Raw genomic sequence first — 27,097 nt, forward strand, 5'->3', positions numbered from 1 at the left:
GTGTGTGCTCAGGGCCTCTAAAGGTCTCCATTATCCAGCCCTGCCCTGAGGCACTGCCAAGCAGGTGTGCAGCAGGTTACCTGCACGACTTGGCAAAAGGAGATCACGTCCTCTGCCTCCACCATCGCTGCTCCCCCAACTTTGCTGGGCGAGACTGGTCCAGAGATACGACGGGTGATGCCACAGCAGCCGGGAGAGAAGAGGGGAAGGAGAAAGCAGCAGATAAATGACCCCCCCCCCGCGCGCGCGCCCCGCTCCCCTTCCCCGCCACCCTCCACAGGTGTTTCACGCTTTGATCGAAGCCTCTCCGATTCTCCTGTCTCCAACAGCAAGGTCTGCGTTGGAACGAGCTTCTCGCCCGCCCCAGTGGCTGGACCAGCCTTCCCTCCTGACGACTAGCAAAAGCAAGTCTGCTCTCTCCCCGCCTCGCCAGCTCCCTTCCTCCACTCCCACTTAGGTTAGAAACCTCTGAGTGTGTGTGTGTGTGTGTTGCGCTTCTTGGCATAACCCGCTTCCTTTCCCCACCCCCTCTCCAAGTTGGATTTTTCTTCCGCATCTCATCCAGATCGCTGCTGAAGCCTCAGCTCCTCGGAGCTGTGGGGGGAAAGCAGCCTGCGAGAAAGAGAGGAAGGAGAGAGAGAGAGAGAGAGGGAGTTCTCTCTTTTAGGTCGGCTTTGTCTCGCTCATCTCCTTTCTAGGGGACGTCATGCCTGGGCCACGGCGCTGCTGAAAAGCAAAGACCACCCATCCCCGAAGACCTGCGTTCCAGGAAAGAAGACGTCTTCCCTAAGGTCAGCGGGATGGTGTCCTTTGAAGTTAACCTGGTGTTGGGTTCTTTTTTCTTGGGGTTCAGGGGACCGGACTTGATGCAGCTTTCGCAACAAAATCGTGCATGATGATGCTTTCTCCCAGATAATTGCTTTCAAGAAAAGCCGCCCCCTTTCCAGCCCTACAGCCTTGCATTCTGCGATCATTCACCTGCCAGCGTTGCGAGGTGCACTTTGAAGGGAAGGTCTCTCTGCAGCAGAAAGCAAGTGCAGGCGATGGATTATTCCCTGCATGCACGGAAAGGGGGGGTGGTGGTGGTGGCGGGTGTCTTGCCGATCTGCAGCCTCTTTCTTTGTGCAAAGGGGCGTGCGGCGGCGGCGGCGGCTGTCTTAAATCCAGCTGCAAGTCCCTTTCAAAGTCTCCCTGGCAGACCTCCATCTTCAAGCGGGTTAGAAAGGCATGATGTGATTAGCACGCATGCAGCGCCTTTGCAGGGATGCTGCATTCCCTCCTGACGCCAAAATAATCTTGCCCCCTGTGCCAGAAATCTGGGTTATCCTGCTTAAGCCTGTGTCCTCTCCTCCCCACCCTCTCTGCATCTCCAGAGCTTCTCTGCTCCCACCTTGCTGCATCCAGCATGGACCCCCTCCTGCACATCCAAGCGGAGGATGTCTACTATATGAGGAAGCTGGTCAACGACTCGTCCCTCTGGAACCTCAGCTTGGGCGAGTGGTTCCACAATGGGACAGCAGATGGCTTCCTGCCCATGGGCATCAAGGTCACAATTGTCATCGTCTACTCCATCGTCTGCATCGTGGGGCTGGTGGGGAATTGCTCCGTCATGTATGTGATCATCAGGTAAGCCAAGCATGCAGGTGGGTTAACCCAGGAATGCGCAGCCTTCTGTGCAGAGAAGGGCTCTCTTTGACGGAGAGATCACCGCTGCTTGCCTCTCTTCTCTGGCCTTCGAGAAACGACAATAAAGGCAAGGGTTTCTCTGAGCATGTGCTAGATTTCTTTCCCTCGTTGTCTCGTAGCAGAGAATGGAGGTGTTTCTGGGCTACCAACTTAAAGCAGTTGCTTTTATGAGGTGTGTGCAGACTGTTCAGAACCTACCCAGTAGACCTAATCCTTACAGCAACCTTGCAAAGTAGGCCAGCGTTATTAAATCCATAATCCATAGGCTAGCTGAAGCCCTTCTCGTAAGCAAATGGGTTCTTCATTTATTAGGATGCTTGCTAGGGTTTTGAACTGAGGACTAAGTCACAAGTGGCTTAGATCTGCAAAACAGGGCAGAAGGTCGAGGCAGGTTGGAGTAACTTTCTGGAAGGCCAATTTGTCTGCATTGGAATGGCTTGGAATGATCCAATGTGGGATCCCCAATAGTGTGATCATTGTGGGGAGATGGGGTGCTTTGTTTGAACATGGGAAACTCGGGTACCAATCCCTGCTTAGGCATGTGCGTCATAGGCTGGCCCTGGATATGATAGTCTTGTCTCAGGGCTCAACCACACTTCCGCCTGCTCCAGAACCTGCCCCCCAGGAAAACTCCCTGTTTACTGCTGGATCAGAGCAAACACCCACCAGGTTTTCTCTGGATTGATGCTTGCTCTCATTTAATACTAAAGAGTGGGATTTCTAGGGGGTGGGTGGGTGGGTGGGGGACACAGTGGGGCAAAGGCAAAACCACTCGGACTCGGACTCATGCCTAGAAAACCCAAGACAAGTGGGAAACTGCTTGGACCCATGTTTTCACATTGCCATCACTGCTACAATCATATACAAGAGAATGAACTTGGATTTGCTTTCTTATTCCATGTACACGGCTGCATTTTCAAATACTCTTGTTGCTATTTTCAATTATGTATTTTTAAGTACTATCAACATATGGTCACCCTCATGTAACAGGTTAGTTTTCCCCCCTTAATAATGATATGTTGCCACAACAGTCCACAGCCCATTACAAAAACCTTTAGGAAGAAAATTCTTAAATTAATTCCAGAACTGGAGTTTGCTGCAGGTGTCCATTCCATCATTTCAATTGCATCAAATTTTCATTACTGATGCAGTCATAAAACACTGCAAAAAAGAAAAGAAAAGGAACTCTTGATGCAACTATTCACACCGTTGCCTCAAAATTCTTGCTGTGGGGTGTTTGATATATATACAATGATGTCCTGTGCATGGGTAAAACACAGAGTGCAAAATGGAACATGATGCAAAGATATATACACAGTCAGTTCAAGACTGGGTTTTCTGTGGGGTGTTGGTGGTTGACAGTGGTTTTTTTTTTCATGTTGGGGACAGGGGAAGCATAAATGTACTCAAGGAACTGAAAATGAATTCTTTATTTGAGTTTTTTAATCACTGTTTATATGCCACCTGATTAAAAAATGGTCTCTGGGCAGCTTGCATACCATAAAACATTACAATTCTAGATAACCCCAGTACAATAAAATAGTACGCAAATCCAGGGGAAACTTTAAACGTAAACATTTTACAGCAAGGCGTAAGACGGTATAGAGAAATGCACAGCATCTTCGAAAGCAGGCACCAGATCTAAACGTCTGTGGTTCACAATCCAAAAAGGCCACAAAGAAGGTGGCAGGAGAGACTCTTTGGGGAGGGCATCCTATAACCGAGGGGCCACCACTTAGGAGCCCTTTCTCCTGTAGACACCTGTTGTACCTCACTTGGTGGGGAGCCTGGAAAAGGGCCTTTGAAGTTAATCCAGACAGCTACTTGTGGGAGGAGATGATCCTTCAGGTCACCTGGTCCCAAGTCATTTAGGGCTTTCCTTTGAATTAGGCCCAGAAGTGTGCTGGACGTCAGTGTGTATGTAAGTCATAGAATCAAAGAACTGAAGAGTTAGAAGGGACCATGAGGGTCTTTGAGTTTGACCTCCTGCAATGCAGGGATCTTTTGCCCAACGTGGGGCTCAACCCCACGACCCCACGCCCCTGAGATTAAGAGTCTCATGGTCTGCTGACTGAGCTTTCTCAACAGAGTTATGAAGACAAGTTCAAAGTGTTACTGTTAGCAAAGAAAGTGCATAACCACTTCAGACCAGCTTGTTTGAAGGATCTCAACCACTTTTATCTGTGGAAGTGGCACTGTTTCAGGTGTTACTTTAGAACTCCCTGATTATTGAATCAGGTGCGTGTACTCATTATACACCTGCTGAAAAGGTAAGCCCATGGGTAGGCGAACTAAGGCCCGGGGGCGGGGGCGGGGATCTGGCCCAATCACCTTCTAAATCCGGCCCGCAGATGGTCTGGGAATCAGCGTGTTTTTACATGAGTAAAATGTGTGCTTTTATTTAAAATGCATCTCTGGGTTATTTGTGGGGCAAAGGAATTCGTTCATTCCCCCCACAAGGTCTGAGGGCCAGTGGACTAGCCTCCTGCTGCTGACCCCTGGGTAAGCCTATACAATCATGTAGAAGTTGAGATTAAAACACTTAAAAAATAATAATACCTGTTGTTGACTTTAATTGTCTTTTGGATGATTTAAAAATACCTAATAAAACAAGTTACAGATAGGTAGCCGTGTTGGTCTGCCATGGTCAAAACAAAATAAAAAAATTCCTTCCAGTAGCACCTTAGAGGTATCTGAAGAAGTGTGCATGCACACGAAAGCTCATACCTAGAACTAACTCAGTTGGTCTTTAAGGTGCTACTGGAACTAATAAAACAAATTCCTTCCAGTAGCACCTTAGAGACCAGCTAAGTTTGTTATTGGTATGAGCTCATACCAATAACAAACTTAGTTGGTCTCTAAGGTGCCACTGGAAGGATTTTTTTAATTTTGTTTCGATTATGGCAGACCAACACGGCTACCTACATGTATTTAAAATACCTGTTTTTAAACTGTGTTTTATTGATCATTTCATTTTTTCATTTTGGTAACCTGCTTAGGAGTTTCATTACAATCAGGTAGTATATAAATTCTGTAAAATAATAATATGATCATGTCACCCATACCTTATTTACAGTTTTTCCCATTCTGTTTTAGGCCAACTGGATTTTCCAATTCAGTATTCAGTTTTTCTACACCTTGTGGAATTAGAATTTCATGAGTAGGAAAGGAAGCCTCATCTACCCCATTGCTGCCCATCTGACAGAGAAGAAGTAGGAAATAGAAGCACAGTCTCTGAGTGGTAGGGCTGACATATGTCTAGATTTTTTTTGGAGTTTTGAGGTATTCCTGGGGGGGGGGGAGCTCAACAATTTTTTGAAATATATATGGCAACTCTACTGAGAGGTCCTAGGTCACCTGCAAATGGACTCAGCCCTCTCTTAAATTCAGTCCACTAGGGCCACAACTATTGGGCAGTTAAGTTAGATGATTAAAATCATAGAATCATAGAATTGTAGAGTTAGAAGGGAACTCAAATGTCATCTGGTCTAACCCGCTGCAATGCAAGAATCACAATCCTTAACAGAAGACCAGCCAACCTTCAATGAAGGAGAGTCCACCAAGGGAGTCTATTCCATTGGTTCTTACCAGAAAAAACGTTATTCCTAATGTTTAGTTGGAATCTCCTTTCTTGCAATTTGAATCCATTAGTTTGGGTCCCGCCCTCTGGAGCAGCAGGAAAACATACTTGCTCCATCTTCTTCATGGTTTGGAACCAGGCGCAATCAACATGCATGGACTCTCCTTAGCTAGAGCAGATCTTCTCCTCAGTTGTGTGGATGCTGGTGGGGCTGGGTAACAGGAACGTATCAGCAGGGGTAATGAACTGACCAGGCCATCCTAGGGACGGGTATGTCTGTCAACATTGGTTTCCTCTCCGGGATGCGGGTGGTGCTGTGGTCTAAACCACTGAGCCTCTTGGGCTTGCCGATCAGAAGGTCGGTGGTTTGAATCCCCGCGATGGGGTGAGCTCCCGTTGCTTGGTCCCTGCTCCTGCCAACCTAGCAGTTCGAGAGCACACGAGTGCAAGTAAATAGGTACCACTGTGGCGGGAAGGTAAACGGTGTTTCTGTGCGCTCATGGCCCTCCGTGCACCAGTAGTGGTTTAGTCCTGCTGGCCACATGACCCGGAAGACTGTCTGTGGACAAACACCGGCTCCTTTGGCCTGAAAGCGAGATGACCCCAGAGTCGCCTTTGACTGGACTTAACCATCCAGGGTTCTTTTATCTTTACCTTTACCCCTCTCAGTTTCTCCTTTTTCCAGTTAAATTCGGTTCTCCACATTTCTGCATCAGTTTGTGATCATTATTTTTAAACGCTTTTCTTGCAAAGGGGCTGATTAGGTTATTGATAATTTATCATGTATTTACAGTGGTACCTCGGGTTAAGTACTTAATTCATTCCGAAGGTCTATTCTTAACCTGAAACTGTTCTTAACCTGAAGCACCACATTAGCTAATGGGGCCTACCACTGCCGCCACGCCGCTGCTGCATGATTTCTGTTCTCATCCTGAAGCAAAGTCCTTAACCCAAGGTATTATTTCTGGGTTAGCGGAGTCTGTAACCTGAAGCGTATGTAACCTGAAGCGTATGTAACTCGAGGTACCACTGTATTTACTTGTTGAAATTCTCATTGCTGTTTTACGACAGCCAACGAATGGCAGAGTCATCCTCTGAATACCCGTTGCTAGACAGTGCTGCTGGGGAGAAAGCGGTTGTGTTCAGGTCTTTCTTGTGTGCTTCCCACACATACCTGGTTGGCCACTGTGAGAACAGGATGCTGGACCAGGTGGCCCTTTGGGCTGATGTAGCTGGAATTGTCTTCTAAGGCAGGGGGTGGGGCTGGTTCTATAGGCATTGGAGAGGACAGTTGAGAAGTGATTTATAGAAAGAGGATTAGCACTTAAGATAGTGTTCCACTGTCAAATGGCTCTTACCGTCAGAAAATTCCTCCAGATGTTTAGTCGGAAACACCTATCTTCTAACCTTTGGAGCAGGAGAAACGAGCTTGCTCCATCTTCCATGTGACAGCCTTCTACATATTGGAAGATGGCTGTCATATCTCTTCTCCATCTCATCTTTTCGAATGCTATTTTTTAAAAATTAAAGCTTTAAAAAAAATGTAACAAAAAGTGATATACACGAGTTAACATAAAAACTGAAGAAAAGAAAAGAAAGAAAAAGAAAGAAAAGAAAAAGAAAATACTTCCAATTGTCTGTCTATCAGCTTTCTGAACTTATGCAAACTCCTTGCTCCTTTTTTCAGTCTTCAAACCCAGATATCAGAAGCTCATTATCCTTTTTTTGCACAAAAAGTCCATAAGCAGTTTCCAATCATTAATAAAAGTCAACAATGATTTTTCTCTAATTAAACACATCAATTTTGCTATCTCAGCCAAATCCATTAATTTCAGTAACCATTGTTCCACAGTAGCTATCAGATCTCCTCTCAGTCTCCTCTTTTCCAGCCTAAACATACCCAGCTCCTTCAATCATTCCTCATAAGTCTTGGTTTCCAGACCTTTGATCATCTTGGTTGCCCTCCTCTGCACACATTCCAGATTGTCAAAATCCTTCTTAAATTGTGGTCCCCAGGACTGGACACAGTATTCCAGGTGTGGTCTGACCAAGACAGAATAGAGTGGTACTGTTACTTCCCTTGATCGTGAATACTATACTGCTGTTAATGCAGCCTAGAATAGCATTACAGTGGTACCTTGGGTTACATACGCTTCAGGTTACATCCGCTTCAGGTTACAGACTCTGCTAACCCAGAAATAGAGAACAGAAATTGTGCTCCAGCGGCGTGGCAGCAGCGGGAGGCCCAATTAGCTAAAGTGGTGCTTCAGGTTAAGAACAGTTTCAAGTTAAGTGCGGACCTCCGGAACGAATTAAGTACCGTATTTTTTGCTCTATAACACGCACCCAACCATAACACGCACATAGTTTTTAGAGGAGGAAAATCCGTAGGCATGCCACCCGTAGGCATTCCCTCCATAACACGCACAGACATTTCCGCTTACTTTCTAGGAGGAAAAAAGTGAGTGTTATGGTGCAAAAAATACGGTACTTAACCCAACGTACCGCTGTAGCTTCTTTTTGCTCCTGCATCACATTGTTGACTCAAGTTCAGCTTGTTGTCCACCAAGACCCCATGATCCTTTTCACATGTACTGCTAGTAAGCCTGGTGTCTTATATTTGTGCAGAACCTTACACTTGTCCCTATTGAAATTAATTTTGTTAGCTTGGGCCCAGTTCTCCAATCTGTTAAACTCGTCTTAACTCCCAATTTTATCTTCTGTGGCACTAGCTACCACTCCCAGTTTGATGTCCTGAGGTCACTCAATGAGCTTCATGGCCAAATCGGGTTTTGAACTCTGGTCTCCCAGGTTGTCGTCCGACGCTCTAACCACTATCTATGCTAAACCAGTTCACTGCAGCGTTGGGTTCCATCAATTCATTTGTGTCTTTCCTCCTCTCTTATCTTACCACTGTGCTTGCGTGCACTGACAAAACACTGCAAGAAAAGCAACCTTTGGTGCAATCAGTTGAATGAGTGATTACTAGGTCTGTGCACAGCTCCTTTCCATCCATCCCATAGCCTCAATATGGTGCTCCTGAATCCGGCTAACTTTCTCTGGGCCCACCCAGGGACCCCCTGACCCACCCCAGATTTAGCGCCAAAGCCATTTGGGAGGGGGGTATTTTAGAGGTTTTTTTTTTTTAAAAAATAAAGAAAATAAAAAATATTAAAAATATCCATGCGGAACCCTAATCCTGCAGAAAGCCATCTAATTAGATTTTAATTTGATCCTGACTTGTTTTTAGGAGGTAATTTAATTATTGTTTCATTTTATACCAATGTTATATATTTGATGTTAGTCGCCCTGAACCCAGTTTTGGCTGGGGAGGGCAGGATACAAATAAAAGTTTATTACTATTATTGTTATTATTATTATTAAAATAAAATAAACATACAATCAGGATGAGTGAAGGAGACTTTGCAAAATGTATTTGAAGGCAAATTGGCTGCAAGAGAAAAGTGCATTCATATGCCGGCAAATTTCTGAGAGGATTTTTTCACCTTTCCAATCTCAAACTGATGCGGAGGTGTGATGGAACTGAATTTAAGATGGAGAAAATGTGAAATTGAAACTGACAGTTCTGCCCATTCCTTCATAGTAGTTCTTCTTCTTCTTCTTCTTCTTCTTTGGCTAAGAAGATGTCTATTTTTAATAGCCCAGTCAATCATCCACACAATTCATACTTCTGAGAAGTAATTAAATGGAAGCACTCAGGGAGTCTTGATCCCTGCTCACTACCTGTTAATCTTCCTTTGGTAGCAGGTAGCAGGCAGTTCTACCAGTCTTCTGTCTTTCCTTCTTCTCATCATTTAGCCTCCTGGGGGGGGGGGGGGCGGTTCTTAAAAATAAAAAAAATCCTGAGACTTGTCTGTAGTTATGCACTGTGGGGGGTTACATTCTCCAAGAACCTTACGTGCTTTCTTAAACCGAGAGGGTAAATTTCAGATGTGTGTATGTGTGTGCATTTTATCTCCAAATCAACCCGTCCATCCATTCGTCTGCATTTCCAAATCTGTTGGCTTCGTTCTCCTCTCCCTGCCTTCCATTTAATATCCTTATTTGAGAGCAGCAATAAAAGCAGCTCGCCGGCTGATGAATCCTCCTGCTGAGAAGCATTGCTCAAAATTATTCTGCAATGACGTGCTGGGTAGCTGTGTGATTGTTTGCGTCTCTCTCGCCACTCGCCTTTCTCAGCCCTGCGTGCATTCAGAATCAAACGGAACACATTCGTGAAAGGTTTTCTCGCTTCAGCCTCAGTGGAGATACTTAGGCTCATGTACTCCTGGTCCGACTCAAAGCACACCAGACTGAAAAACAATAGGGTATCTTTAAATATCCAGTGCTCCTGCCAACCTAGCAGTTCGAAAGCACGTCAAAGTGCAAGTAGATAAACAGGTACTGCTTCGGTGGGAAGGTAAACGGCGTTTCCGTGCGCTGCTCTGGTTCGCCAGAAGCGGCTTAGTCATGCTGGCCACATGACCCGGAAGCTGTACGCCGGCTCCCTCGGCCAGTGTCGCGAGATGAGCGCCGCAACCCCAGAGTTGGCCACGACTGGACCTAATGGTCAGGGGTCCCTTTACCTTTGCCTAAATATCCAGTGGGGTTCTCTCTGAGGTTTCTTCAGAGAACGGCAGTACCGCCAAGGCTTGTTGGACTTCTGTGCTAACCCTCCCCACTAATTTCCCTGAATTTGCCAGGGCAAAGAAGAGGGACTGCAGCAGGGAGGATTGAAAAAAAGAGCAATGAGCCCCATCTTTAGCGCCTGGGTGCAATGGGAAGTGTGAGAAATGGAGTTTCCCATGCCTCCCAACCATAGCTGTCAACTTTCCCTTTTTTTAAAGGGAAACTCCCTTATTTCAAATAGGATTCTTCACAAGAAAAGGGAAAAGTTGACATCTATGCTCCCAACAGAGGCGGATTTAGGGCAGCACGTCTGGATCCGTCGCACTGGGCATCAATTTTTTTTGGGGGGGGGGCGCTGCAGGGTGTCATAACTATGACATAGTGAATTGAATTGAATAGAAGGCGAAAGCCGGGGTGACAGTGATCAGATTCTGGCCAGGCTGCCACGGAAATTTGAAAGGCCAAAGTCCTCCCCTGTTCCCAACCCTTTCATTGCAACATTCATTTATTTATTTTTTGCCTGCCCTTCACCCGAAGGTCCCAAGATGGATTACAACATTAGAACACAATACCTTGGTTCTCAAATGTCTTGGTACTCAAACAACTTGGAACCCAAACACTGCAGATCCGGAAGTAAGTGTTCCGGTTTGCGAACTTTTTTCAGAAGCTGAACATGCTCCGTTTTGAGCATTACGCTTCCGGTTTGAGTGCCCCACTTCTGTTTTGAGTGTTACGCTGAGGTCTGGCAGTTTTTGCTATTTAATTTGCTTTTCTTGCGGCTTTTTTGTTTTGTTTTTGTGACTCTGTGGAACCCAGTTTAGCTACTGATTGATTGATTGTGTGACTGCAGTACGTTGTTTATTGCTTTCATTTTATGGATCAATGTTCTCGTTAGATAGTAAAATTCGTGTTAAATTGCTGGAATGGATTAATCCCCTTTGCATTACTTTCTATGGGAAAGCGCGCCTTGGTTTTGGAATGCTTTGGTTTTGGAATGGACTTCTGGAACAGATTAAGTTTGAGAACCAAGGCACCACTGTATTGAAACAGTTGAAAACAACCTAACAATCACAAAAGCAGGGTGGGTCCTGTAAATATGTATCTACCCCACTGGGGTATCTCACTGAAATCTCACCAGAACCACTGCCTCCACTGCTTCATGGGCCCCACCACATGACACGGGCAAGGGAAGCATCCATTGGGATGAGGGTAAAGGTAAAGGTAAAGGTAAAGGGACCCCTGACCATTAGGTCCACTTGTGGCCGACTCTGGGGTTGTGGCACTCATCTCGCTTTATTGGCTGAGGGAGCTGGCGTACAGCTTCCAGGTCCTGTAGCCAGCATGACTAAGCCGCTTCTGGCAAACTAGAGCAGCGCATGGTAACGCCATTTACCTTCCCGCCAGAGTGGTACCTATTTATCTACTTGCTCTTTGACGTGCTTTTGAACTGCTAGGTGGGCAGTTTCAGGGACCGAGCAACGGGAGCTCACCCCGTCGCAAGGATTCGAACCGCCGACCTTCTGATCGGCAAGTCCTAGGCTCTGTAGTTTAACCCACCTTTCTATTTCATCTCAGGTGGCAAACTGGGACGTGCTGCCCCTGGTGTGGGGTTTCTGGTCTACAAAATGTTTAGTGTAATCATGATTGTGTTCATGCCCCACCAAGGCAGCAGAGAACACTGGGCCATGGCCTCGTTCCTCTTTAGGAAGAATGGTTTTCTTGCCTCCATATTAACTGAACTCCAAGGAAAACAGGCAGCCTAGGAGGGAAGTGGGCAGCAGGAAAACAGAGACAAATGAAGTTAATATTCTTCCAATAATCTGATCTCTAATGATGACCAAAAAGAAATTCACTGCACATAGGAGGGATAAAATTAAATTTAATTTGAGTCCAAGGCAAGGCAAATACATTATCAGAAGCCCATCAAAGCGCTCCCATGCCTTTCATTTTCCTTTGGATCTCACTCTTTATGCACAGACACATAGTTGCAACAGGCAACTGGAGCAAGTCAAATGCAAATGTAATTAGCACTGAGTCAATGTCTTCGTGCAGAGTAATCAAAAGCCATGCTATATATAGGAGTATCGACAGGGCAGTGAAGCAGACATCCACAAGTCAGGGAAGAGGCAAACTCCTTCTGCAAAAGTTACAGATAGGTAGCCGTGTTGGTCTGCCATAGTCAAAACAAAATAAAAAAATTCCTTCCAGTAGCACCTTAAAGACCAACTAAGTTAGTTCTAGGTATGAGCTTTCGTGTGCATGAGTGTATTTGAAGAAGTGTGCATGCACACGAAAGCTCATACCTAGAACTAACTTAGTTGGTCTTTAAGGTGCTACTAGAAGGAATTTTTTTATTTTCTTCCTTCTGCAAAAGACGTCCAACGGTGGATTCAGGTGGGAATGCCAGATTTAGGGTGGTACGGGCAGTTCCCCCACTCAGGGTGCCGAGCCAAGGGGGTGCAAAATTGAGCAGATCCATTCTCAAACGCACAACATGTGTTGGAACATTCTTAATGCAGCCTAAGCAGATTCTTCTAACCAGTGCTTTTTTTCTCTAAAAAAATGTTTAGGGGTACTCTCATTTTGACTCAAGAAAATCACCATTTTATAGTTCAAATCGGGGAAAAAAATAAATACAGTAACTGGACAAAAGTACAAAGATTCACAAAATGTTTGAGGGTATGTGTACCCCTGTATCCCCCCCAGAAAAAGCACGGCTTCTAACAATATCCTTTCACATTTATATTCAGTTTTTACATCTCTTCGCATTTCTAGCTATCAAAGCCTATACTATAATTTCTACTGCATGAGCCACTTTTTGTTGTTGGTGGTGTTATGTATTTTTTGTTTCTATACTGTAAACCACCCTGTGATCTTCAGATGAAGGGCTGTACATACATTTAATAAAAAAATAATAAAACTACTCACCAATTGTCCTAAAACTTCACAGTCTCCTTCACCACCGGGGGGAAAAAATCCCTTCCATTCTGCTTTGCAATTAAGAGAGAGCTGCCTTATGACACCCAAACCGATGTTGAGACATGTCAAACCATTTAGCTCTGTGAGCCATTACAGGTCAGCCTATCCAGCTTTCGAATATGTGTTGATGGCTGGTGATAAAGCGAGAGAATCCTAGATTAGCTTGCCCATATCTGGACGGACTGGTGCAAAAAGCCTTGCTTGTTTATTTAGATCAAGCACAGACAACATGTTCTGCAATGAACGGCGCATCTAAAGAATATCAGAAGCAAGCAAGCCAATGCTAATTGGCATATTTTAGCTGCATGTAATCAATTTGCATATCGGTTACATGGATAGGGTGACAGATGCTGGATAAAGTTGGACTTCTCAGTTCTTGGCCTCTGGGATTTTGCTGCAACAAGATTCAGTGCTGGTGCAGTGATTCTCATTTTTTTTTTATTTTGCTGTCTGGTCACAGGGCTCACATGCAAAAGAAGACGCAGAAGATGGCATTTCAGCAAGTGCAGGTTGTCATGAAAGCAACACCTGCTGAAATCCTTGCTGTATTTTTCACACCTACTCTGGCTTCGTGTCACACTTATACAGAGGCTATGCAAATGTCAGGATAATCAAGGATAATTATGCATCCTCATCATTAAGAGAGCAGTGGTGGGGAGTTCAGGTGCATGGCCTGGATCCCCAGTGAGCCATGCCATCGATGGGTCACCCCACTGAGCCACTTTCTGCTGTGGGCAGTCAGTCAGTGGGCCTGCACACCTAGCAGCGGTGATGTGGTAGTTTGGCAGTATCACTGATTCCAGCACCAGGCAGTGTGCCTGACCTTACTGGCCCAACTGCTTCAAATATGCTGGACCTGATGCACACAGGGCTGGAGTAATTAGGAACCTAGGGGTCCATTAGGAACATGGGGTACACCTAGCTCAGTCGTCAAGAAGCTGTCAGGTAAGCGCAGGCCATCCACAGGGCAGGAAAGAACACGAGGCACAAAAAGCAATTAGCTTCTATTCACAGAAAGTAACGACACAGCAGAGTTCCTCTGGCTCATTTTATTCAACTGGAGACATTGCTGAGACTGCCCACTGGGCCTGTCTTCTCCTTCTAGGCTCTCACTCTGGATCCGTCCCAAGCAGAAAATGCTGCCTCAAGGGGGGGGGGGGCTCCTCCTCTGGGCCTGTCTGGCCCATTGCTCAGCAACGTGCAGGACTCTCCTTGAGCAAAGTGTCAAAGGGCGAGGAAAACCAGCAGGACTGGGACTCTGAGAGCCAGCGTGGTGTAGTGATTAAGAGCAGTAGTCTCGTAATCTGGTGAACTGGGTTCGCGTCTCCGCTCCTCCACATGCAGCTGCTGGGTGACCTTGGGCCAGTCACACTTCTCTGAAGTCTCTCACCCTCACTCACCTCACAGAGTGTTTGTTGTGGGGGAGGAAGAGAAAGGAGAATGTTAGCCGCTTTGAGACTCCTTCTGGTAGTGATAAAGCAGGATATCAAATCCAAACTCCTCCTCCTCCTCCTCCTCCTCCTCCTCCTCCTCTTCTGCTGGGTAGCAATGACAACCTCTGACTCCTCTCTGTCTGAGTCTGCACTCACACTGTGACTCTTTGCCTCTACACCTGTCCTGGAAGGGCCTCCTTCACCTGACCCACCTTGAACGCTCAACCCCCCAGCTTCTATTACCTCCCTGCTCATCCTTTCCCCAGACTGCTCCCCAGTGTCCCACTGTCAGGAATGAGCCAGTTGCAAGCAAAAGTTTGAAGCCAACTGCAGAAAGCAGCTAGGAACAGAGAGACTTAGATGTTAGTCAGGCAAGGGAGAGCCGGCAGCTGCAGACTTCGGCTCTTCCTAACCTTGACAGGCAGGCTGATAAGGCAGTAGCTGAAAGCAGGCTAGAACACAGAAGAAGCTCACAGGAAGCACAAAAAGGCACAAATAGACTCAGCCTCTCAGAACAGGAAGAGGTTGGAGCTGACCCACTAAGTCCAAAGAGTCAGTGAATGGGAGGGCTGCTAGATAGGAAGCAAAACAAGAGACGTAAGGGTCATAAATTCAATATCTTCTGTGGACACCGGAAGGAGTCTTCAGAAGTGTCATCTTGAGTAGTGATGCTGGAGGCTTTGTCAGAGCCATCTGGAGCCATCTGTTTATTTTTGCAATAAATCCGCCTTTTTAATTACCTACGCTTACTGTGTTATGAAGCTGGGAACCTGGACCCCTGACACCCACCACCACAACTCGGGGTCTAAGCCATCGTCTTCTGTGTCATCTGTGGGGGGCTCTTGGGAAGGCGTTACCCAGTACTCTTCCTCATCCAGCCAGTCCCTAACATCAGTATTGCCTACCCTGATTGGCAGAAGCTCTCCCGGGTTTCTGGCAGAGCTTGTTCCTCACTTGACCTGGGGGTGCTGGGGACTGAACCCAGAACCTGCTGCATGCAAAGCAGATGCTGCACCACTGAGCTATGGCTTTCCCCTGAATTAAAATGGCAAAGCCAGCTGGTTTAGGCATGGAGTCCGCAACTCCAGTCCCTGTTGGCTGTTGCTTTAGCAGCAGCAATGGTACCCAATGGTGCAGGATTTGGTTCTGGCAGCAGGGGGGCACTTCTCGCAGTCTCCGTACGTCATGCGGTGGCGGCAGAACTACCGTGGTGACTCAGCCCAGTTGGCTCAACCCTGCCACACGAAATCTTCTTAATTGGAGTTGCTGGGGATTGTATTTGGAACCTTCTACGTGCAAAACATGTCCTCTGTCACTGAAATATATACATGCTCTTTTCTCTGGACCAACACATCTACTGAGTGAGTTTTTTTGCCTGATGACTCATGCAGTCCTCTGTGCTTAAATATATGGATGCAGTGATCGGCCCTTATTCTGGAATCAATGAGTCCTTTCCCTTCACACACGCACACACACCTGGAAATATTTTTAGCTGTTTTCCCCAACAATGGTAAAGATTAACTTAATAGTAAATAACTGGCTGTGTGCTTGTATTATTTTAGCAACATGCACACCTAGATCCATCTGGTAGCTTCACGCATAAACTGCCATCAGGAAGCTGAAGAGGAACGAGAGCATTTGCAATCGTAGACAGGATGGTGCAATCCTGAAATCCCTGCATCTTAAAATAAATAAAGAAATCTTTAAATACTGAAGCTTGAAAAACATTTTTCAGATATCGTCGAACAATGGCAAATTAGCACAGTTGGGGAGAATACCTAAAAGGAAATTATAATATTTTAAAATCAGGACACGGACATGGTTAAGTATAATTATTTAATTGTACATTGAAATGGAAAATGGCTCTGCGTGTGTGAAAGGAACATGGAAATTTCCACTGGAGCTAAGTAAGATCTCTCTGGGTGTCTAATAGGTTGATAATGAACTGAGAATGTGTCTCTGCTGCTCTCCCAACCCATCCTAGTTGGAATCTGTTTGCCACAATCTGAAACAGATTTTGATTCCAACATTCCTAATTGTGGAGACTGTTGGATTTTGAAAGGCGGCGAGAGCTTAGCAAATTACTCTCCAGGTGGTGCAGTGGGTCAGTGTATCTGGCTGTTAACCAGTGGTCAGTGGTTCAAAGCCTTGGGCCAGGATTCCTGCATTGAAGGGGGTTGGACTAGATGACTCTACAATTCCATGATTCTATGTATTGAACTTGGCCAATACATAATGCAATGGTTTTGCAATTCCTAGAAACAAGATTATTATTTTTTTAAAAAAAGAAAGTAGAGTTTTAAAATGTCGCACTGAAAATCAGACCCGTTCAGCTGTTCATTTTTGTGTCTTCCTTGCACTAGGTTCACCAAGATGAAGACAGCGACCAACATCTACATCTTTAACCTGGCCCTGGCTGATACCCTGTGTCTGATAACTTTGCCTTTCCAAGGCACCGATACCTTCCTAGGTTCCTGGCCGTTTGGAAATGCTCTCTGCAAGATTGCCATCTCCATCGACTACTACAACATGTTCACCAGTACCTTCACGCTGACGATGATGAGTGTGGACCGATATATTGCCATCTGCCACCCCATCAAGGCCCTGGATATCCGCACACCCCACAAGGCGAAAGTTGTCAATGTCTGCATCTGGGCTTTGGCCTCTGTCTTTGGTATTCCTGTGATGGTGATGGGATCAACCGAGAATGAAAACGACGGTGAGTGAAATGAAATATGTTAAGAATGCAAGATGGGCTGTCTGTTTTAAAAGGTAATTATTAAAATCTATGGGGTGGCGGGTGGCGCTGTGGTCTAAAACGCTGAGCCTCTTGGGCTTGCTGATCGGAAGGTTGGTGGTTCAAATCCCCGCGATGGGGTGAGCTCCTGTTGCTCAGTCCCAGTTCCTGCCAACTTAGCAGTTCGAAAGCACGCCAAAAAGTGCAAGTAGATAAATAGGTACCATTCCGGCGGGAAGGTAAACAGCGTTTCCGTGTGCTGCTCTGGTTTCGGTGTTCCATTGTGCCAGAAGTGGCTTAGTCATACTGGCTGCATGACCCAGAAACCTGTCTGCGGACAAACGCTGGCTCCCTTGGCCTGTAAAGCGAGATGAGCACCGCAACCCCAGAGTCGTCTGTGACTGGACTTCAGGGGTCCTTTACCTTTTCCTTTTTATTAAAATCTATAAACTTGCTTCTTCATTCAGGCTGCAACCTAAACACCACTTTCCCCAGGAGTAAGCCTCGTTGAATTCAAGGGGACTTACGCATGAGTAGACATGGCTAGGATTCCACTGGTAGCAAAACGAGTTGGATTCAATCCAACTTTGGTTCATCAGTTTCAACAGCTCTACTCTGAGTAAAATGCAGTTGAATGCTCCCCAATGTTTTCCTAAACTTCATAACTGCCACATGGACCTTTAACTTATGCCAGCCTTTGCCAACCTGGTAAAAATATAAACCCAGCGTGCAGCAGGTTTGAAAAAGGTACGTTTTCATGTTAGGCATCATTAGGAAATGCAAGGAGGTACAAACCACTCAATATTGGGCTGGAAAAAAAGACTAGAACATCACTTCCAGATGATCTGGACTACAATACCCATCATCCTTGACCATTGGCCATGTTGACTAGGCTGATGGGAATTAAAATCCAGAACATCCAGAAGGTACCAAATAGCCAAAAACTGTTGGCAGCAAGGCCTTCAGCTGTGGTTCAAAGACAAATTCTCATGACCTGGATATTCCCTTATTTATTGGTGATTGAGCTAAATGAATGACTTCCTACCCAAGGAATGAGAAATCTACCAGAAATAATAAAAGATGATGCACTCATAGGGATATAGGTACTTTCTGGATTGCTTTGAAGATAAGAAAGTAACAAGAAAGGGCATTCCTTTCTTTCATTGTTTCCTCAACCTTCTGTGACTTTCAGCTTTGCTTTTCAGACTATACAAACAATTCAAATTTATCTATCTGTAGATAAATATTGCTTTGTTGTAAAATGGTTCTGCTGGGGTTGGCTGGTAAGCTTAGGTGCAGCAATATATTTTTGTAGTGATTCACTATGTAGAATCAGCTACCGGCAATATATATATACCACTCACTATAGACACACACACACACACACACACACCCACACACCCACACACACCCACACACCCCAAAATGCCTCCATCCAATTTTGCAATGCATATCACTCAGAAGGTGTGTGTATGTGTGTATTTGGATCAAATGCCCCCTCTCCCATTTTGCAATCTTCAAAGGTGTGTGTGATGGTAGTGGGGCGTTTGGGCAATTTTTTGAGGGCCAACTCCTGCCACCCCACTGCCATACATAAATAGCATGGCCTCGATCTAAGGGGCATTTGGGGAAAATAAAAATCTCAGCTGCCAGCCTTTGGCAAGAGTCCTGGCACAACTGCAAATCACACTGGATTTACAGAGATCGACTTAGTTGGGACTGAACCCTTGAATACCACAAACCAAATTCAAAAAATTATGTTAACTTTTTCCTCTACTAGACTGCCCTCACTGATTCACAAGCTGAAATTCAGATTGTCAAGCAGAGGAGTTTTTCCAACCTGGGTATTTTGCAGTTCTATTGTTGCACCCTTATGTAAGATGAGGACTGGTGCTTCAGAGGGGCCCACAAAACCAAAGCCTGGATCCCCAATAGAAGTAATTACATCGCAAAAAAAACTTGACAGGTGGGGAGGAAACAGACATGCCTGAGTTGAATTCACAGGATCATGCCCAGCATCAAAATAACCAGGTGATCCAAAAGGAACAGCTGATTCCTCTAGACAATCATCTTCAGGAATCTGAGCACTCTTTAAATCATTTGGAAGAGGATTTTCTCAGCTCCTTTAGGAATCTCCCTCAGGAAGACCAACAAACAGTCATCAAGAGGCTTGATCTTATGAGCCAGACATTGAAAGAGATTAAAGAATCGGAGGCAGAGACTGACAGTAGACCCAATGGCCACAACAGAATGATAACAGTGAGCCAACAGTGTGACGCGGCAGCTAAAAAAGCCAATGCAATTCTGGGCTGCAGCAATAGGAGTATAGCATCTAGATCAAGGGAAGTAATAGTGCCACTGTATTCTGCTCTGGTCAGACCTCACCTGGAGTACTGTGTCCAGTTCTGGGCACCACAGTTCAAGAAGGACACTGACAAACTGGAACATGTCCAGAGGAGGGCAACCAAAATGGTCAAAGGCCTGGAAACGATGCCTTATGAGGAACGGCTAAGGGAGCTGGGCATGTTTAGCCTGGAGAAGAGGAGGTTAAGGGGTGATATGATAGCCATGTTCAAATATATAAAAGGATGTCACATAGAGGAGGGAGAAAGGTTGTTTTCTGCTGCTCCAGAGAAGCGGACACGGAGCAATGGTTCCAAACTACAAGAAAGAAGATTCCACCTAAACATTAGGAAGAACTTCCTGACAGTAAGAGCTGTTTGACAGTGGAATTTGCTGCCAAGGAGTGTGGTGGAGTCTCCTTCTTTGGAGGTCTTTAAGCAGAGGCTTGACAACCATATGTCAGGAGTGCTCTGATGGTGTTTCCTGCTTGGCAGGGGGTTGGACTCGATGGCCCTTGTGGTCTCTTCCAACTCTATGATTCTTTGATTCTAACAATAGAACTGCAAATCAGGGAATGAAAGCAGCATCAGGTAAACTTGGGGGAAGCCTTGGCACCCTCTAATTTTTCAAGCTGAAATGTCTTAGCAGAGAACTTCCACAGTCTTCCAATGTTCTCATGCAGTGTTAGGGTTTTTGTTTGTTTTTGTTTGCCTCAATTGAATTTTGGATCAATTCCCCCACCGTATAATAAATTTTGTGTTTTGTTTTAAATGGCGATGCTTAAAAGCAATGTCTAACAGGCTGGAAGGGAAAGGTCAGGAAAGACTATGGATGTCTAGGGATGAGCAACAACCACCTGTTCATCTATGATGATGGATGAATCATTTTCTCTCAGTTTATCATTTTCCCAGTCTTAAACAATTCCATTTCAGCTTGCATCTAGGGTGAGTTATCATGAAAACCCATCAGCATTTCCATGTGAATTTCTGTGGATATACACCTTTTGTTTGCAAACACGTTTCCCTAGAAAGCATTTTTCTTCGTATTTTCCATAAATATAGGCACATTTCAGTTCGTGTTATTCAGCTGGAGAACTGAATCTCATTATTTCGAAAAGGGCTAATTTTGAAAGATAAATGTGTTCCAGCTCATGTGTTTGTTTTGGGAACTGCAAAATAGGGGGTTTGGCAAACCAAACTGAATTTCTCCCCCACCTGGTACTTTCATCTCAACTTCCCATGTACATTTCCATACATCAGTCTCCTCCAACCTGGTCCCTTCCAGATGTTTTGGACTACAACTCCCATCATCTCCAGTCAGTGCAGCTGACTGGAACTGCTGGGACCTGTAGTCCTGAAATTCTGGAGGGCATCAGGTTGGGGATGGCTGCCCCACACCTTGGCTTTGTCTGGGGGCCATTTTGCTTGGAGATGGTAAAAATCCATTTCAGCTTTGCTTCAGATGCATGGCGCTGGAATCGCTCTCTAAATGCAGCAGTGGAAATCTCTATGCAAAGCACGACATCTTCAGAAGAACCCTGAAGCAGAGCGCCGTGAAGTTATTAGTCCACCTGTCAGCAAATTTAGCAAAGAGACATAACTCCAACCCAGCCAGCCAGCACCCCCTCCCAATTCTGGGCATGACAAGAAGTTACAAAACCAAAAGAATCTTCCGGGCTCACTAGTAAGACTCGAGGGGCCCATCGTTCCTTTCCTGACTGCTTGCCAAGTGTGAAATAACTCTGAGTAATCTTGAGCTTACATGGGTTTGGCTGGGGTTTTAATGCCGCCCATGACATATCGCCTGAGCTCCCAGAACAATTTGGGGAATTAGGTGGAAGGGAAGACTTGTTCAAGCGCTTTCGAAGCCCAAAACATCAGATGTTCCACTTGCCTGTGGATTAGTCCTCTTTCTGCTCATCGGCTAAATTTCATCCCTGGGTGTGCCTGTGTGTCTACCTAGCTCCCTAAAAATTATTGATAACATTCATATCCTTCCACAGACATCTGAAGGCAGCCCTGCATCAAGATGATTTTAATGTGTGGCGTTCAATTGTGTTGTTGTTGTTGTTGTGTTATTGTATACTGTACTATGTTGGAAGCTGCCCAGAGTAACTGGGGCAACCCAGTCGGATGGGTGGGGTATTATTATTGTTATTGGTATTGGTATTATTGCTATTGTTATTGTTATATCCCAGCACTCCTCTATGGAGCTCAGCGTGGAATATGTAGCTTTCTTTCCCTCTTCCCTTTTGTTCTCTCAACAACCCTGCGAAGTAAGTTAAAGTGAGAGAAAGTGGCTAGCCAAGAACCACTACAACACAGTGATTATCCAGTGTCTTTTATGGCAAATGTTCCAGATTTGGTGGATGTCAGTCATATTATGGAACTGCTGAGAGTCGCTTGGGGTTGGGGGGAAGACAATAGTTCAAAGGAAGAGGTTCTGCTTTGCAAGCAGAAGGTCCCAGTTTCAATCCCCGGCATCTTCAGGTAGGACTGGAAGAGACTTCTGCCTGAAACCCTGGAGAACTGTCACCAGTCAGTGTGAGGAATACTGAGCTAGATGGACCAATGGCTTAACTTGGTATAAGGCAACTTCAAGGGGGAGTTGGGGATTTTCAACACTGGTCTCCTATATACAGGTCCAGCACTCTAACCACTGTACAACACTGGCTGTCAGGCATTAGAATAATAGAATTGTAGAGTTGGAAGGGATGCCAAGGGTCATCTAGTCCAACGCCCTGCAGGAATAACAATAACAATGACAATGACAATGACAATGACAATGACAATGACAATGACAATGACAATATATTTATACCCCACCCATCTGGCTGGGTTTCTCCAGCCACTCGGGGCGGCTTCCAACAGACTATTAAAATACAATAACCTATTAAACATTAAAAGATTCCCTAAATAGGGCTGCCTTCAGATGTCTTCTAAAACTCTGGTAGTTGTTTTTCTCTTTGACATCTGCTGGGAGGGCGTTCCACAGGGCGGGTGCCACTACCGAGAAGGCCCTCTGCCTGGTTCCCTGTAACTTGGCTTCTTGCAGTGAGGGAAATGCCAGAAGGCCCTCGGCGCTGGACCTCAGTGTCTGGGCAGAACGATGGGGGTAGAGACGCTCCTTCAGGTATACTGAACCAAGGCCGTTTAGGGCTTTAAAGGTCAGCACCAACACTTTGAATTGTGCTCGGAAATGTACTGGGAATCTCGGCTAAAGCATCTGTGACAGATGCCCATCCAACCTCTGCTTAAAAACCTCCAAGGAAGGAGAGTCCATTACCTTCTGAGGGAGTCTGTTTCACTGTTGAATAGCTCTTCCTGTCAGAAAGTTCTTCCTGATGTTTAGTCAGAATCTCCTTTCTGACTAAATCTATTGATTTGGGTGAATTCTCCAGAGCAGGAGGAAACAAGCTTGCTCCATCTTCCACGTGATAGCCCTTGAGGTATTTGAAGATGGCTATCATATCTCCTCTCAGTCTCCTCTTTTCCAGGCCAAACATACCCAACTCCCTCAACCATTCCTCATAAGGCTTGATCATCTTGGTCACCCTCCTCTGCACACATTCTAGCTTGTCAATATCCTTCTTAAATTGTGGTGTCCAAAAAATGGCCACAGGACTCCATGTATGGTCTGACCAAGGCAGAAGAGAGGTGTAATATTACTTCCCTTTATCTGGAGAGACATCCTCACACTGAAAGCTGATACCCCAAAGAATTCCTAGTAGATTCAGTTCTTTACACTCAGATGGTATCATTGCACATTGTAATACTCATCCACCACAAGATTATACCATATTTTTCGCCCTATAGGATGCACCGTCCCATAAGGCGCACCTAGTTTTTTGGGGGGGAAATAAAGGGGGAAAAAATATTTCCCCCCCCCAGCTTCCCCCGACCCCAGTCCCCAAACAGGCAGCTCTCTGCTAGCCGTGGGAGCCCAGGGCTGGCTCCCGCAGCTTGCGGAGAGGTCCGCAAAGCCTGGACGCGCTGATCTCAGCGGGCGCAGGCTTCGGCATGCAGGCACCTCTTCGCAAGCAGCGGGAGCGCTCCGCTGCTTGCGGAGAGGTCCGCGAAGCCTGCAGAGCAAGAGGGGTCGGTGCGCACCGACCCCTCTCGCTCTCCAGGCTTCAGCGAAAGCCTGCATTCGCCCCATAGGACGAACGCACATTTCCCCTTCATTTTTTGAGGGGAAAAAGTGCGTCCTATAGGGCGAAAAATACGGTAAATGCCCCCATTGTCACAGTGTGTTTTGAATCTCTCTCCCTATAACAAATTTTCTTTTCATGGCCAAACCCTTTCTTTCCTTTTTTGCCTCCGCAGAGATCGACTGCCTGATCAGACTCCCCGAACCTGTGAATTATTGGGATCCAATATTTGGGATCTGCATATTCCTCTTCTCCTTTATGATCCCCGTCATGGTGATCACCATTTGCTACAGCCTCATGATCCGGCGCCTGAAGAACGTCCGCGTTCTCTCCGGATCAAAGGAGAAGGACAGGAACCTCCGTCGCATCGCTCGTCTGGTCCTGGTGGTGGTGGCCGTTTTCATCATCTGCTGGACCCCCGTCCACATCTTCGTCCTGGTCCGGTGCCTTGGGGCCAAGGCTGACAACGAGTTCAAGCTGGCCATCTTGTACTTTTGCACCGCCCTGGGCTACACCAACAGCTGCCTGAACCCAGTGCTCTACGCATTCTTGGACGAGAACTTTAAGACTTGCTTCAAGAAGTTCTGCTTCCCGTCTGCCTTCAGAAAGGAGTTGCAGATGTCCAACCGCATGTGCAGTATTGCCAAGGATGTGGCTTATGCCTGCAAGAACTCAGATGGGACTAACAACCCCGCATGACTAGGCGTGGAAATCCCCATGGTACCTGTCAGCCAGCAAAGCCCGACGACCCCCACGTCGGAGTTGACTCAGATAACAGCTCTTTGAAGTCCAAGTGTTTTGGCCCACAGGCAGCCAGGAGGAGGAACGTATGAGAGCACCAATTTCACCATGATATAGAAAAGTGACCTCAGATTGACACTCTTCTTTCTCTCTAAAGGCTGCATTTGGTTATGCCTCTTGGATTCTGTAAGGCTACAGGTCCTGTAGACTTCGCTTGCTTGCACGCACAGAGAGAGAGAGACAATTTGTTTTGAAACGAAGGAGGCAATGCCGAAACATGGGCAAGGAACATTTCACCACTATGTACAGCTTGAGTGACTTCAACAGATCATCAGGCAGGGAATCAATTGAGAAAGCGTTGCCTGGGGATTTCCTATGTGCTCTAAAAATCAAGCTTCATTGGAGCTACAGGCCAGAATGGCGTTGAGAGGGAACAATTTCCCCAAAATGTTCATGAGAACACGATGGTGCACCTTGCACCGTTCATTTCTGCCTCGAGCAAGGAGATCCAGAAGGATCTCTTCATGCAGCCTTCAGTGGATGGGTGCATGGATACAGGATAAAGACCTACTTGGTGTTGGAGAATGCAATCTCTTTTGCGTTTGTTTGTTTTTAATATATATATAAAGTGCTCCCTCACTTCATCTGCAAAATCTCTCTAGTGAGCAACCTGAGAGGCTGCGGTGATAAATATTAATCACTTTGATTAATGTACCCAGGGAGGTTTTTTCGCAATGCAGCAGCAGCAGAAGCCACGGACGGGCATGGCTAGAATGAAATCAAGGGACATCATTGAGATGCAAAGCATCCGTTTGATCAGTGACGACTGAAGGGATGAAAAATGAAGAGATGAGCTCACTCCCCTCCCTACGACTGCTCCATGTACTCCCTGTACAATAAACTGCAGCAGCTGCTGTGCTTATGCCTAGCGAGTACCTAAGGACAAGCATACAGCCGAGGGCTGCTTAAATCTAATTATCCTTTCATATTGCAATGTGGATTCCAGGCAGGTTTCCTGATGGAAACCCGAGATGAAGCATTTAGTCAATTAAACCAATTCAAGTGTCTTAATGTGGAAAGAACAAATGTTTCAGGTTCATTATGGGCGTGAAAACAGGGAATCCAAAGCGCTGCGTTGTCGACTCATAGGAACTCGTGGCGATCGCTGTCTTGGTGGATCACAGCCAACTAACTGTTGGATCCCTTGGAAAGCCCGATCAAGGCTATGATGGCTGTATTGCCAGTGGCAGAGGCAGCATGCCTCTAACTAACAGTTGCTGGGAGAGTGTCATTGCACCTGTAGCCTGTTTGTGGACTTCCCATAGGCATCTAGTTGGCCACTGTGGGAAAAGAATATTGGATCTGATCCATAATGCTGCTCTCATTTTCCCCCAAGTAGATGGCTCGTGGTGGACTTGCCCAGTAATTTATTCCTAGTATTTGGTAATCAGAGACATAATGGGTGGTTGATCAACCAGCTTTTACGCTGAGTAGATCTATTGAAATTAATGGAGCTAATTTAGTCATGTTCATTCATTCCAACTGGATTTACTCTGAGTGATTGCTGAGGTTGAATACCACCCTAGAGGTGTCCCCCCCCCCAATGCAAATATCTCCATGGCTTCCTGTTAGAAAAAGGACCCATTCTGCAAAAGGAACAGTGAGGGGAGGAGTTTGCTTTCCCCCTGAAATGCTCAGGGAACAATCTGACCAACAAAGAGCCACAAACGCTCTGCAGATATATATCGATTTAGCATTTGCAGAGGCTCCAAAGAACCTCAAGAACATCGTTTAGAACTAGAAAACATAAGAGTTTCATTTGACCCTCTTTATTCCCTCTTTATTGACCTTTGGGGCAGGCTACATGCAAAATCTCATGGTGGAGTTTTGTTGTTGTTTTTTTTGCCTGGAGAAAAGCAGGTTCGGAAGGAGGAAGCTTTGAGCAGAGACGTGAGGAGGTGGGGTTGCACTTTGTAGAGGCCAGAACGAGGGAGAGCTGTCAGAAAGCGATAAACAGCTGCTGAGCAGGAAGAGAGAGGAGAGCCCACCACCCTCACCAGGTGATGGCTTGCACAGGTGTGCTGCACCTGTGCAGATGTAGGCTGGTGCTGATGACGTCCTCCAGGAACTCACCTTTACCTGCTGGTGTGAGATGGCAGGCTCTGGGGAAATGCTAAAAAATAATAATAATGGAAGTACTTTTGGCTTGGAATTGGCTGATCAATGCAGAGAGCTGGTTGGCTTCAGAATGGGAAATTGACAGAAATGTCTGCAGGATGTGAGAATTGGGGGGAGAGATAGGTATGGGTGTAGCTGTGTGGTTTTGGGAACAAATTTAGCATTTTTTGCTTGAAATTCGTCTTTCCTAGTAGCCCTATCGCACCAGCCTCCTCTGAGCCAACCCATGCCCTGCCTGCCCCCAGCAGATCCCCATGCATTCCTGCTCAGCAGCAAGGCCATCTGAAGCATATCTGGCACCGTGGTGCAAAGATCCCCTCTGGCGTGGCCTCCTGTTTCCCAGAATTACCCACCTTTTTTAGGGAGGACGGCGCTGCCAGCGACGCGCCCAGCTTTGCGGGGCTGGAGGAGGCGGGCAGTGGCTGGAGGGCAGCTCCTCCGGCGGGGAAGAGGCAGAGGCTGGACGCAGTGTCTCCCGGCTCAGCTGGACGCTTCGTGCTACGGTGGCCACGACAGGCAGAGGCTCCGGGCGTGGTGCTGCTTCGGCGTGGCATGGCGGAGACAGGCGAGGACGGCGAGCTGATGCTGGGAGGCGCCGCGTCCAGCCTCCGCCTCTTCCCTGGCGCCTTCCAGAACTTGGT

At 46.3% G+C, this 27,097-nt stretch overlaps 1 protein-coding gene across 1 annotated transcript; it reads left to right on the forward strand.

The window, feature by feature from the left end:
* Window positions 1–332: 332 nt before the first annotated feature.
* Window positions 333–27,097, forward strand: OPRL1 (opioid related nociceptin receptor 1). The gene is made up of 4 exons (XM_081868014.1): window positions 333–791; window positions 1,374–1,626; window positions 16,671–17,026; window positions 23,713–27,097. Exons 2-4 carry the CDS (start codon window positions 1,406–1,408, stop codon window positions 24,234–24,236), a joined length of 1,101 nt encoding a protein of 366 aa, XP_081724140.1. The 5' UTR covers window positions 333–791; window positions 1,374–1,405; the 3' UTR covers window positions 24,237–27,097.

Source organism: Podarcis erhardii, assembly GCF_964252035.2.
Source record: "Podarcis erhardii genome assembly, chromosome: 6".
Lineage (NCBI taxonomy): Eukaryota > Metazoa > Chordata > Lepidosauria > Squamata > Lacertidae > Podarcis > Podarcis erhardii.

Coding starts and splice junctions, on each gene's coding strand:
- OPRL1 (XM_081868014.1), top strand. CDS start 1,406: ATGGACCCCCTCCTGCACATCCAAGCGGAGGATGTCTACTATATGAGG. Junction 1,627..16,670: donor GTCATGTATGTGATCATCAG/GTAAGCCAAGCA, acceptor TCCTTGCACTAG/GTTCACCAAGATGAAGACAG. Junction 17,027..23,712: donor AACCGAGAATGAAAACGACG/GTGAGTGAAATG, acceptor TTGCCTCCGCAG/AGATCGACTGCCTGATCAGA.